This window comes from Genypterus blacodes, unplaced genomic scaffold (genome assembly GCF_046128005.1).
Source record: "Genypterus blacodes isolate CSIRO-AG114 ecotype Tasmania unplaced genomic scaffold, CSIRO-AGI_Gbla_v1 ptg000053l_1, whole genome shotgun sequence".
Classification (NCBI taxonomy): domain Eukaryota; kingdom Metazoa; phylum Chordata; class Actinopteri; order Ophidiiformes; family Ophidiidae; genus Genypterus; species Genypterus blacodes.
The window spans coordinates 5,771,381-5,785,249 of record NW_027466865.1 but is presented as its reverse complement, the minus strand read 5'-3'; the positions used below and the strand labels follow the sequence as shown (position 1 = coordinate 5,785,249).

General features: G+C 45.2%; 1 protein-coding gene across 1 annotated transcript in view; it reads right to left on the bottom strand.

Annotated features, from left to right (window-relative positions):
* Positions 1-5,244: 5,244 nt before the first annotated feature.
* The window catches only part of fam222aa (family with sequence similarity 222 member Aa), a 42,810-nt gene continuing 34,185 nt past the window's right edge, over positions 5,245-13,869 (bottom strand). Inside the window, exon 3 of the mRNA XM_076150905.1 lies at positions 5,245-8,650. Coding sequence (XP_076007020.1) covers positions 7,197-8,650 — 1,454 coding nt within the window. The 3' untranslated portion in view covers positions 5,245-7,196. The remainder of the gene's footprint in view (positions 8,651-13,869) is intronic.

Here is a 13,869-nt window from a genome sequence, read left to right as displayed (position 1 = left end):
TGAGTCCGGCAGTGCTGAAGGACACAGGGAATCTCTCACCACCTCAGAGAAGAGGCTAATCCTCTTTGCCCCAACTTTAACTGGGCCACTAATCCTCCAGGTTTATCTAAGCACTGAGCACCTAGCACTGCTGACAACTTGGCCTGCCCTCCTCCCCGCAGCCCGTTAAGTAGGGCAGGGCCCGGGCCCGCCAGTGTCGCCGTCAGCAACTCTGGAACCGCACACTTGAACAGGAAGTGTGAGCTGTTAGCGAAATGGCTCTTTTTTTTGTTGTTGCTTGCAGCACGCAAAGGTGTTCTCCACAAACCAAGTTGACAGCGAAGAAGGAAGGAGCGTGTGTGTTGTGCGCACACTGGGTAACATACGGGGAAGTTTGCTGTCTTAGCACAGGTTTTAAGTGAACTAACCAGCCTCGATATTGGCAGCACAAATTGTCCAGCCAGTTAAACTCCAAGGTGTTTAGGCTGATGGGTCTCAAGCTGATACCGGGTTGGACCTGGGCCAACTCATTCTTTATTCACTAAACAACACTCCGGACTGTCTGATGGCTTAAGTGCGATGTTCACTGTTCACTGCCAGAGGGCAACGTTAAAAGAAACCTCTCTGCATATTCACTGCACTTTCACTTATCGTTTATTCATACTGCAGCAGAGGTGAAGAGGGAAATTTTGTTTAAGTGTCACCACTGAGCCGTCCTCCCAACAAATGGTGAAGTCTGGCAGAGATCTTAAAGGCAGCTGTTATAGTAGTTCAGACTAACTGGTTACTGCATCCTCAAGTCGGTGCTAATTTTGTCTTCCCTGAAATAATTCCTTGAAATTCATTCCGTGATCGCAAGTGAAATATATCACCCGGGTGTGGTATTTCTAAATGGAACGAACAATCACTGAAAGCTCTGGGTGATGAGGCGTCAGACACATATTGGATAGGTGGCTCGTGAGATGACCTTTCGGTTAATCTAAGACGAAATGAGGTGGCTGAACCCGAAATGATCCAGAGTGTCTAAACTGACAGAGGAGGGCAGGGCCATGACGGAGCATCAGCCTGCTGCCCGGCCTCCATAGGCATCGCTCATGATTTATTGTGAAATTGCCAGGGACTCAATGTGGTGTGCAGGTGAATGGGTTTTGCTAATAAGAGAGGCATTTCTGCTCCAAAGAGCTGTTTTTCTGTCTGAGTGAGCGTGTATGAAATCAGTGTGCAGTCTCCCAGTGCCACACGCTCTGGTGGAGGCGGCTGCCTCATCAGTCTAAGGCTTATCTGATGTTTTAGGTGGGTGGAGAGGGTTGGGAGTAAGGCAAGAGCGGAGGAAAAAGGATTCAGCAGTGACTTCCTCATGGTACCTGTGTTGTCAAACATTTAGATTGGGTGTGTTGTGTAATTGTAGTTCTGGGGGCGTGTGCTTACTAAAGTGGCATGTGGGAACATTGACAATCAGAGAAAAATTCAGAAATATAATCACCAACTTCAATGTGGATATAGAGTTTATGTAGATATAGATAAGTAGATATGAGAGAGTAGATGTGGATTTTTGTAGAAATTAGGTTTTAAAAGGATGTAATGTGAGACAGTTGAAATTCCCTCACTGTGTGGCGTGTGGAGATTCCTGTTTGCCACTTTTCTAACAAGGGTGTTAAGAGAAAATCAAACTTACACGTCTTCGTATTAGGTTCCTTATTAAAATCTGGCTCACCCAGGGTTGTGGGCTTTAGCAGTAACACCACTGAGTGCCACGAAGGTGAAAAGGGTCAAGTGAACAACAGGATTGGAGGGGCAAACATATGGCGCTGATGTGCAAAGTGAATCCTAAGACTAATATGCTTATAGGTTAAGAAGGTGCTTGCATTTACAGTGAGAGACAGAGAGCATACTGTATATCTAAAGAGAGAATATAGCAACATACTGCAGCACAGGCATAGAAGTCATCTGCTTTATTTACTTATTTCAAACAGTTTTACATAAGAGAGGAGAGGTCAAATTAAAACCAACCATCTACGTTAAAATAAAGGAATTTCAGTCCTGAGATTGACAAAAAAGCAGGGAACAGACAAAGTATTTACTGTGGTCGGTGGGATGGGGAGAAGGGGTGGGAGTGGGGGGGTTAGTGGCAGTTTCAGCAAATTGAACATGATGGTTGTGTGTAGATTAGGGAGAGACTGCAGAAGTGGAGAGAGGCTGAAGGTAAGCAATCACTGGGATGCTTGGCTGTAGGCACATTCAAAAGTTGAAAACCCCACAACTAAAGGATTTTACAGCTTTTTAAATATTCAGACTTCTTATTTCGAAATCCAAGATTCATACATGATCATTTTCAAAAAAGCAAGGTATTCTTTACATTTTTTCATCCTGAGGAGACAAAATCATTTTTTTTTTTAACATAAATACAAGACTGCAGGGAGAACAATAAGAGAGATGCTGTATAGATTTCCCATTTCCATATATATTATTTCCTCAAGGTTGCGGCACCCTCAGACTTTGGCAGCATCGGTGCATTGGAGATCATTCGAGAAAATAGCCCTGTTTGTCCACAGGAACATTCTGAGAGCCACACAAACAGTCAAAGAAAAAAGGAAGAAATAGACAAAATCCCCAGACTTTTGTGTTTAGATTGAATATGGCAATATACTTGACACATAAACTAGGCGAATATTTGGAGGCCATGCGCTTTTTCAGTTGAACAAACAGTCCACAATCAAGGAGTTATAACCTGCTGCACTGTTTTGCCTTTGGAGAAAAAATTTACTAAATAAACCTGATATATGTTTGATCTGTGCTGATGTTTACCTTGTGTTGTATTTAAGTCGTGTGTTTGAATGGCGTGGTGCTCACATGCCACCCACTCGGCTGTACAGCACTGAAGAGACAGCAGTGTGCTCATTCTTTGTTGCAAAATGCAACATATCTTTTGATGATATTGTGCAATACAGCTATAAGGCTGGCGGGTTAACTATACAAGCCTCTTCAGGATCATTTGAATTATTGATTAAAGTATTTTCTTGCTAGGTAGGAGCCAAATACGACTGCCCTCGTGACTTTATCTCCTCCAGTCGGTGGTAGTAGACTTTAAAGAGGGATGCTGGGAAGGACTCTGAGATGAGAGCCCCAGGGGCCCAAGGGCAGCCAGGGGACATGACTGGGGACATCGCCCCCCCCATCAGGCCCCTCTGTCATCTGTAGGTTAGAGAAGCAGCGCCAAGACTCTACAGAGCGAGCAGCTGCCTTTATTTTTTCTATCCCTTGCTCCCCTCCCATCCCTCTGTTTGGAGAGCGAGCGAGCTGACCGTGCCCTCCCCTCTCCTCAGCACTATTTAAGGTGCGTAATGTGGCGCTAGACCTTTGCACCGGGTAAAGGTCTTCCTGGACTTATTGGGATTTACTCAGGGATTTTTACAACCAGCATAAGTCAATTCCTGTCCACTTTGCCCTCAGGCCATCCTCATGTGAGCGTCTCATTGCCCTTGAAAAAAATGTTAACAGTCAATAGTCTGTAGTCACAGGGATAAAATGTCTTTGTTCATTTATGCATATAATGTAAAGATGTGTTTACATATCAGCTAATGGTCAGAAAAAAGTGAGGCACAATATTTCTAATGTGATTTCTTCAGCGCTTTAGAGTGAATGGGAATATGAGAGCAGGCTGAAACCAACACCAGGAACATGCAATTATCCTGATTACTGATGCTTCCAGGCTTCCCTGACCCCCAAATCCCTCTCTGTATCTCTCCCTCTTTTTTTTCTTTTTTTTCAGATCTGTCACATTGCGCTGGGCCCCTCAGCCAGGCAGGGCGCAACCATGCATAATCCAACAGAAAACAAATCCCCTCGATCAAACACAGCCCAGCTTTTCAAGCAGGCCTCCGAGCCCAGGCGCCATGGTGCGGCGCTGAGGCCCTCTGAGACGCTGGGCAGGCTGTGATTTAGCAAACCCCCCTACAAACCCCTCTGTCCTCCCCTCCAACACCAGCCAGCCAGTCCTAACCTTCAGTTTGTTTAAGCGCTGCTGAACCCTGTTGGCCTTGGACAGGGGGAGGGTGGGCTTAGATAATGACATGCCATATGCCACTCTGCCTCTGCAGCTGAGAGAGCCTTGCATGGATCGGCTCAGGCACAAATCTATTTGAAATTTAATTCTATTATCCTAATATGGGCTAAGCGTCCATTGTCCAAATCGGGAATTGTGGAATGGACCGGAGTTACAGGGGTAAGATGCATCCCATCAATAGAAGCTCATTAACGTGTAAAGAAGCAGAGGGACAGACAGGTTGGAGCCTGTTCAGTACAGTGACGGCAAAGCAAAGAAGCTACATGAAATCTAAAATAACATTTAACGTTTAATTTAACTGCATGGAAATTGATTTCAATGAAACATAAATGTAAAAACATGTAAAATTTTGTGACTTAAGAGGAATCTGCTAGTTCCCTCTATGTACCTAACAGGAAATCCCTTGCTATTTGAAAAGGGTTTGATTTCAACCTTTTGAGTGAATGAATACTGTGTCCAACAGTCAGGCGTCACCCAATATTCCCATTAGCAGAGAGGCCTGGTGCCTCAGACCTCCACTGGTGGGAAAGGCCAGACACCAGAAACTCCACTGCCTCAAGTGTCTCCTCTTCACTTCAACGCCATGTGACAGGGTTACAGGGTTTAATGCTTGGATGCAGAAGCCAAACGGAGGGGATTTAGAGACTGGATATATCTGTAAATCTGTCAAAATATTTCTACAAGATAGAAAATATGCCAGAATCAGACTGTGGCTGGGGTATTAAGCTATTGAAACAACATGAACATTTCTCGCTGGAATGTTAAGGAGGCTTACTGTGCAAATTTGAGTCGAGAGGCTTGGTGTTCTTCAGACTGAAATCTGTCAGCCTTCAAAGACAGGAGAGCATCCGCAAACACCATAAGCTCAACAGTTTAAGGCTCGGAGTTAAGATTAATGGAAAACAAAACTATTTATGGAGTGCAAATGTCATGTTTCTCAAAAAAATTCATCACATCAAACATCTCGATTTGTAGTATTTGTGGCTCAGCAAATAATTCTTAAACAATGCTGACTGCCCTTTGTCTTTGAATAGGCAAAAGTAAACATTCAAAAGAGGATCAAATTAATGTAGTATTCACACTCCACTGTAGATCTCAGACTGCTGGAACAAACTGTTCACTATTTCCCACTGACGGCTACAAAACATACGCATGTTAAAAAAGAATGACAGACTTCAAAGCCGAGAAGTGGCTTCTGAATATATTCTTAAAGAAATTTATTTTACACCTCAAACAATAAAGGATAGGGATTAGGGATGTGGTACATTGGGAATGTATTGACAACTGTAGTATACATTTTTGGTGTAAGCTCAGAGAAAAATGTTAATACAGTCATAATAATTGCACTTCATAAATCTAGACTGATGCCAGTATTTCCCCATAACAAAGCTCTGGCTTTCTCCAGTTAATAAAATCAATTTACCATTGAAATTTAACTGACAAAAGAAATGCTAATTTAAGACCAGAGGACTGCTGCGCTGATCCAATTTTTCTCTTTCACTTGAGTCCCACAAGGCATTAAACATTGCAGTAATTTAAGTGCAGTACATTCAAGGGAATCTCACAGTCATAATAAATATTTCACTGCTCAAAGTCATGAAGTTAAGACTGGCCCTGGCTGAATGCATCGGAGCCACGGGCTGAAATGGTCAAAGGAAAGCAGTGAACCTCGTCTCATCTCGCGCGTCGTGAGAGGACATGGCTTGATTGTTTTCATTTTTGTTTGGGGCGTATCGTGCCCCGGAACAGGAGTTCCATTTGACCCTGGATCTTGCTGTCATTATGATAACACTTGACAGCAGAAGGGTATATAGCACTGTAATTAAAGTTATAAAACAAGTCATGTGAGAGCTAGATCTCTACAACAGCTCCAGAGAATATCTAAAGCCTCCAATAAGAGAGAGCAAATTGAGTCTAAGTTTCAGGTTTCATTTCCTGTACATTAGTCAGATATGATGATTATGGGACTGATGAATCAGGTCTTGGTGATAGAAATCTGAAATCTTGGTAATGACACAATTTTAAAAAGTCTGAGGATTTTGAAGAACACAAACTAAAATGCACACACGCGCATGCACTCACGTGCAGCCACAGACACTCATAAACATCCACCCCAGTCACATTCTTCATTGTAACATTTCCTGTCTTGTTTTTTGTGACATTTCCTTTTAAATAAGTATTTCAAGATATTGTAGATTCCAGTGTTGGTTAGGAAAAAGATCTCTGACCAGGTTCTTACAGAACCAAAGCAGCGACTATGTCTCACGCCAGGACATAAGCAACTGCACATCAGCTTGAGGAGGAATAATTAAATCATAAAAACAAAAATGGAAAAATTAAAACAAAAAGCATTTGAGACACTTTTCCCCATAGCAGCCAATGCATATAATATACCTACAAATATATAAAACAACAAAAAATAGGTTCAAGTTTTTCAAGTTTCTTAAATATATCATATCCAAACTACCCAATTCCAAACTTCGAAGTTACAAGATTCCAAGCAGTGCAATTAATGTATCAATTATAACAGCAATAATCACTAATATTGTACTATCCTCTTAATTCAACCTTATGATCCTTGCACCCCATGTCTTCTCACGGGTCAGTACTTTTATATGCGTTTGTGTATCTGTGTGTGTGTATGTTCATCCATCTGTGTGTGTGCGCTGTTACAGAGTTTTGGACTTTGCGGGCAGATCTAAACCTTTGGCCCTTTAAGACCATTTCAGTGACAACCTACACAGTAGCTTAGTATTTGGAAGGGGAAACACATGGCGTATGCACTTCATGTCAAGCTATGATTCTCGTCAAAAAAGTTCAGGCAAGAAAAACAACAACAAAAAACAAACAAACAGAAGAAACATAAATCAATCCAAAATTCCTATTGGCAAACCACACAATGGAACATCTGAAGAATCTTGAATCCCTTTTCTCTCCCACTAGCGATTACTCCCACCTTTCAAATTTCAGATTCCCACATCCTGCTTGAAAAACACCAAATCTAGGGTCACACAGCACAATATCTGCTCCCACACTAGTTAAAGCAGTGCCAATCTCAGCAATTCTGCGCCCCGAAAAAACATCTCTGTTCTTGAAATTAGATTTTCCTCACAAATTCCCAAATCTTGCCTCTTTTCCCTCTCTTGGTTCCCCTCTATCTGTAAACAGGGAGGCGGATGTGTGCATGCTGGTGGTCGAGCAGACGTGGCACAGACACAGTCTCGTAGCCTTTGCCAAGCATCTGCTCCTTGATGCAGGGTGGGTGGATGTCGTTGATCAGGTACTCCAGAGACTGCAAGCTGCTGCTCAGCACAGATGTGTTGCACAGGCTCTTGCTGGGCAGGCTGCAGCAGAGGCCTCCCCCACTGTCTATAGCGGGGTGATGATGATGATGGTGGTAATGGTGATGGTGATGAGGATAGCCCATCTCTCTGTGCCCCGTGGCCGGCCCTCCTGTCGAGGTTCCCAAAAGCTCCTGGGGGTTGTAGCAGTCACTGTCAGGCGTTACCAGCACACTGTTCCACGGAGGGGCAAAGTATTGACCGACTGAGAAATTTCCATGCATACCCACACAGTTCAATGGAGAAGAGCTGACTTTGTCCATGCCACCACCTCCACTGGCACTGGCTGTCAGGTGATACGGTCTAGAGGAAGAGGAGACTTGGGCAGCCATAATCCCTCCCCCTGGTACGCAGGTTTCGGGGGACTTGCTAATGGCTCCTCCTCCTCCGCTGCCTCCGCTGTACATGCGGAGCACAGCCTGTTGCTGCTGTTGCTGCTGCTGCTGTTGCTGTTTCTGCCAAAGCATATAGTCTGTGCTATCTGCGTATACTCCAGTCTTCATCGCTTCTACATTTTGCCCAGGCAGCCCTGCTCCTGTGTATACCACGTTGGCCTGGGGACCCATTCCTACCACATAGCCTCCACCTGAGGAGCTAGAAGAGACCCCCATGACAGTTGTAACCTGCTTGGAGGGGCTGGGATTTGATGGTACACCGGCAGGCCCCTGGCATACCTGCTGCAGAGCTTGGGCCTGGCAATGCTGGTTGATCTGGTAAATGATGCTCTGGATAGAGGGGAGGTTGGACTGCGTGGGCAGGGCCAGGCCTCGGCCCCCGGTCACAGGAATCACCGAGCCAGCTACAGTGACATTAGGAGGGACCGACAGTCCGGGGCCCTCTGGAGGCTTTGAGGGCCCGGTGTGGTAAACCATTTGGCCATGGCCGTTGGCTAAAGTGCTACTACTAGGAGGTGGGTATGGGGCAACAGCTATGTGGGCAGGAGAAAGTTTAGTCCGTCTGCCTTCTGCGTTTTTGAGAACACCTTTGGAGGGGACAAAGGTGGAGATTGACGAGGAGGGGGAAGAGGCCTTGAGAACGGCGAGCAAACCCTGGTGGCCTCCTGTGTGGATGTGCGGGTAGGGGCTGTAGCGCTGGCCCGTGGTGTCATATCCATTCACAGTCCGGTTAAGGTGCTTGTGCTGGGGAACCCTGATGTTGGTGGGGAAGATCTTGATAGACAGAGGGTTGTTAGCCGTCTTCTGAGCAAAGGCGTCAAGTTCTGCTGCAGAGGGGTATCGGGGTGAATGTGCGGGCACAACCAGCTCACCTGCAAAACAAAGACAGCAAAGTGTGAGTGAAGTGAACAATTCAGATAAAAGCACAGATGGCTGCCGGCATAAAAGGACATAAAACCCGTCCACCAGTTTAATTACCAGAAATAGCTAAGGGCCCGACAGCGGCGACAGCCACCGGGTCCGATCCATCAGTCAATTGTAATAACCGCTCAATCTGCTGCGACAGTAAACACCGGCAGCACTACTGTGACTGTGAAAAATATCAGAGTTTCACCTCCATCACAAGCGAATACACGGCTGTGTACAACGAAATGCCAACAAAACGAGATGAAAACGCAGAAAGCCAGGGGTCTCAAACTGCAAACCAGGTCTGACATTCATTTACGTTCCCATCACTCTTCTCCTTCATTTGAGCTTTTCTTTTCCATCTCATTTTCAGACTCTCCCGTGGAAGCTCATCCCTAGACAAATGGATCTTTTTAAAAACTCATTCCGTCAAAGCCCGGTACCTTAGGCGCCGTTAAATCAGTGCATTGTGAAATTAATTCGGACTCTCTTTAGCATTGAATTGGGTTAGCCTCGGATACCAGGCTAGGAGGGACGGCTGGGAGGGGATAAAAGCGCGTTTAATTGCAGTGGCACATTTGAGATCCAGAAGTGGTATCGCTTACTGGGTCTTACCCTTGGCCACTGAATTTCCACATTTATTCAATCCAGGAGCACACAGAGAGGCCCTTAGAAAAAAAAACCAATTAAACATCTACAGGGAATTGCTAGCCTGGTTAGGATGAACTATATAAGAACCATCTAAGTCACGAGTTTGACTTGAATAGAATTGAATAAGACATTTGCATGCTGGGGTATTAACAGAGTCAAATCATGATGATAAGGATCAGACATGTCAATCGCTATGGAAACAGGTTCACAGCCCAAAACAGACCTGATTGAGATTTCTTTCTCAGTGTAAATGTTGAGGTTTAGCTTGCTGCATGAGAATCACAACAATCCCAAAATTCAGTATCCTGGTATTGAAAGCATTGAGCCAAGGCTCGGGCATTGTGAATTGAGGTGGCAAACAGGAAAATGGCAATTTCAAAAAAATCCCACCATGTGTCATTGTTTGGGGGTGGGGTACGGAGGTGAGGGGCTGCGGTGAGATTGGATTTAAACGACATTATTCAGGCAATTTCATGGCTACTTAGCTCAGTGCAACAAAAAGCGTGGGGGGTTGGGGGAAAGAACTCAATTTACAAGCAATATATCAACTGCCACAAATGACTTGCAACCCCTTCAAAAATGACATTTTTATGCAAAAGCTAAGAAAACGCACAAAATTAACTGCCATAACCATGCCGTCAGCAAATGTCCGGGGCGACCTAAAGAGTCAGGCGGGCGCAGGCTGTGACTGGGACTCACTTCATTTCCTTTCCGATTGCAAAGTCATTTTAAAGAGACTCCACAGCCAAGTAGTCACAATTCTCATTTCTGTGCTCCCATTACAGATGCCATGGGGAGTTCATTTCGACAGTCCTATGGGTTTCAACTGTGAAAATGATCTACAAGATCCATATCATAGAAAATACAAATTGGAAATTTAAAGGCAGAGGGGAGAGACTTCAAGTTTGTGTCCATGAATTTCGTACAAAATTCAGTGGAAAAAATCTATCCCAACAACAGTTTAGTTCACCGTGCAGACAATAAGCTTTTCAAATTCAAAAACACAGTTAAGGGTTCCTTTTATGTAAAAATAGCCTCGCATCAAAGACTTTAGTTTAACCAGGGTGAGCGGACCTGGTGCCATCCTATTGGGCTACAGGCTGAGTGCCAGGCCAGCCGATCTCAGATCTAACCAACCTTACTCAGGCAAAGCTCTGCTTCCCCAGTGACAGCAGTGCCATTTGCTTTGATGTTCTGACTTGCAGAGGAAAACTGACAGAAGACTTATTTCATTTGCTCAGAAGAGAAAAACATGCTCATTTCAAAGCACATTGCTGGTCCACATGCAAATGGAACGGCAGCATTTTTTCTGATCTTCTTTGCACGAGGGTAAAAAAAACACACAACTTTGATCATCATATGGTCTAAATGAGGAAAGATACTTGGCTCTCAGGCATATCAGAGCCTATGCCCTGCCACCCCTACGAGCCCCCAGCTGCAATATGCCCATCATTCCACCTAATTAGTGCCACATGAGGAAAAAAACTATAAAAACAGCCAGGAAATTCATTAAAGGGTGGCTAATTCTATTCCTTCTCACTGACTGAGTCCATATTTTCCATGCCTGAGCCTGTATTTCTTCTGACAGAGAGGAGAAAGCTCTTTCCATCCGTCTTTTCCCAGCTTGGCCCTTGTTTGTCAATAGGCAGAGCCTTTGGCACACCAACCTGGCATCAAAGGGTTTCACACTTCACAGGCCACAGGGATTAGAGGCCTTTCAGGCCTACAAAACCCATCTCAGCTCCACAAAGGCTTCCGGTTATTAGAACCCATGGGCATAAAGGAAGAAGAGGAGGAGGAGGAGGCAAATGAGCATCTGGATGCTTCTGATTCCAGCTTCCTCTTCTAAAAGTTCCATGGTATAAATTTTATAGCAAAGTTGATTACAGTAAGTACGGCCACAAACTGGGGAGTGATTTCACTCTTATATACACACACCGTTATACACACTACTGTGCGTTTGATGTGCAGGGCCTTCCCATCTCTCTCCTCCCGAGTAAGTCTATAAGTGAGGACATGGAGGTTAAAGGAGCGAGTCTCTTTGTAGGCTGGCACTCTGTGACTTATTGGTTTAGGCTGCAGTAGATCATGGCTCTGAACAGCAGCATACAGATGGTGCTTGCTGATAAACACCCAGCAGTGTGAGTCCTCACCTCCTCATAAGGCAGGGGGTTTCCTGCACCTGTACACAGTCTAGTGTGGCCGTGCATGCAAACGCACACATGAAAACAGAAGACACACACACACACACACACACACACACACACACACACACACACACACACACACACACACACACACACACACACACACACACACACACACACACACAGTTGTGTGTCTCGTTTGCCATCAGTGGAGCATGTTGTTATCCTCTGCTCAGCGCTCTCTCATGAAATGTAGGGCAGGGACAACAACAGGTGCCTGTGCGGGCGACAGCCTGCAATGCCTCCTGGGCTAAATGCTTCACACTCGCTTCATTTCGACATGCGACAGCCTTGTAAGGATTAATTATTTCCCCTGGGGATGGAAGAATATGCTTTTTCCCTTCCTGAGACCAGAAGGCTACGTGCACTCACAGCACATGAAACAGCTAACAGAAAATGAACGGTGAAACCTGGACTTACACAGCAATGAGTAAAAAAAAGCTTCCACATGAAAGGAATGTAAACAAACCAAGATAGCACATGACTGAATTGCATAGGAGGTGAGATAAAAGCTCAGGCAAACACATGCATTAGTTCTGAGAGATCACACACCAGGGAGCGGAGATGGCAGGGAGGCAATTAATGGGCTGACCTTCGTCCTTAATCACCCAGTGCCTGGCACACAATGCCCATGTGTCAGAGCAGCACATCTCTAAATGCCACCCCTCATTAGCACGATGCATGCAGTGAGCGAGGCTATCTGTGCTGTGTTACACTCTCCAGTGGTCAGACTGAGATAGCAAAGCTGGGATGGGATAACATGGCAGCAGAGAGCTGGACCGAGCTGCAGAAGGCCATGATATGATCTAGAAATCTCATTTCACTTGGAGGATGGGCACTCTCTTTTCTCTCCATTTTTGATTGGCACAAAACTCCCCAAGTGCAACGTCCTTGGTGTACCCGGCACTGTCACTGTGATTGTGTGTAAGCCTGTAAGAGTGTATGCATGCGTGTGTATCTATGTGTGTGTGTGTTTGGTGAAGGGGGGGGGGGGGGTACCCAATTCTGAACACTCAATTAACACTCCTTTAATTAGCTAGCAGTACATTTTGAATTCTGATGAACTCATTTTCCTGGTGTGAGGGTGGAAGAGGTGGGGGGGCTGGTAAAGACGAGGTCCACTGGGTACAAAACAGCAATAAAGAGGGAACCAGTTAGATTAGACTGTAAAAAATCCATTAAATTCTCTGCACTTCTTCCAAGTGAGAGGTCAAATTGTGTTGATCACACGAAGCAAAGGCAGACGCATGAGAGCAGGGAGATAGGTGAGGGGGAGGGGATGGGGGGGGGGTAGCGTGGGAGAGGAGATAGCCAGTCAGAGGCTGTGTGCAGCACCAAATCCAGACGACCATAAGAATGTTTTGCATTTTAATTAGAGGTTTAAATGAATAAGCAGAGACACAAGTCAGAGAGAACTGCCTGAGATGCTCCCGCTTCATTTATTAGCACTCTAAGTGTTCTAAACTCACGTTAAGGTTGGAGAATTTTATCTTATTAGTGAAGCAAATTTCTCCTCCCATCCCCCCTCCCAAAAATAAATCCCTGAGCTTTTTCTCATTCACAGCGGGCCTGTCTCCCTGCTTACCACACACTTTGATCCACTCTGGCCACACACACACACTAGTAAGCAGAGGAAAAAGTTTATGTGAACACAGAGGAATACTGAACTGCAATTAAGTTTTCACAAGCTTGTGATAAACATTAACGTAGGTCACACAAACAGAGTGGTCAGGGCAAAGACCAGGAGCAGAGATCACTAAAAGATGAAAGCGCTTTAGCCTCAGTCACTCAGCCTCAGTCACTCAGCCTCAGCCCCTTCCCCCTGAGACAGTCCTGTTAAATGTGCATGAGCTGACAAACAAGCCACAGAGGACAGGCCGTGTCATCTCAACCTGCAGGGTACTGATTGCTGGTGCATTGCTAATCGAAACCAAAGTCCCACAGTAAATTCTAACAAACCACAGACGATGGAAATTTTGCACTCCACCTAACTGCAATGAAGTCACTCCAATTAAAAATGTATAACCAAAACAATCCTTAAAGCCTCCATGTTAGAATCCCACAGCTTGGAAAAAGTTTGACCTGTCACATGTACTGCAGCTTAGAATAGGCTGATTTGGCAGCATTGTTCCATAGAGGAACCTTTGACCTGTGGCTATTGTTTAGCTCTATGCAGATAGGATCAGGGTATATGACATCCTCTCCCCACCTCTGTCAGAATGCCGGACAAAAGCGGGGCTGTAAAAGGACGAGCAGGCGGGGGGAAGCCAGAGGCAGCTTCACGTCCTGAACAATACCTGCCTTGTGCTAATGAAGGTGTCATCTGG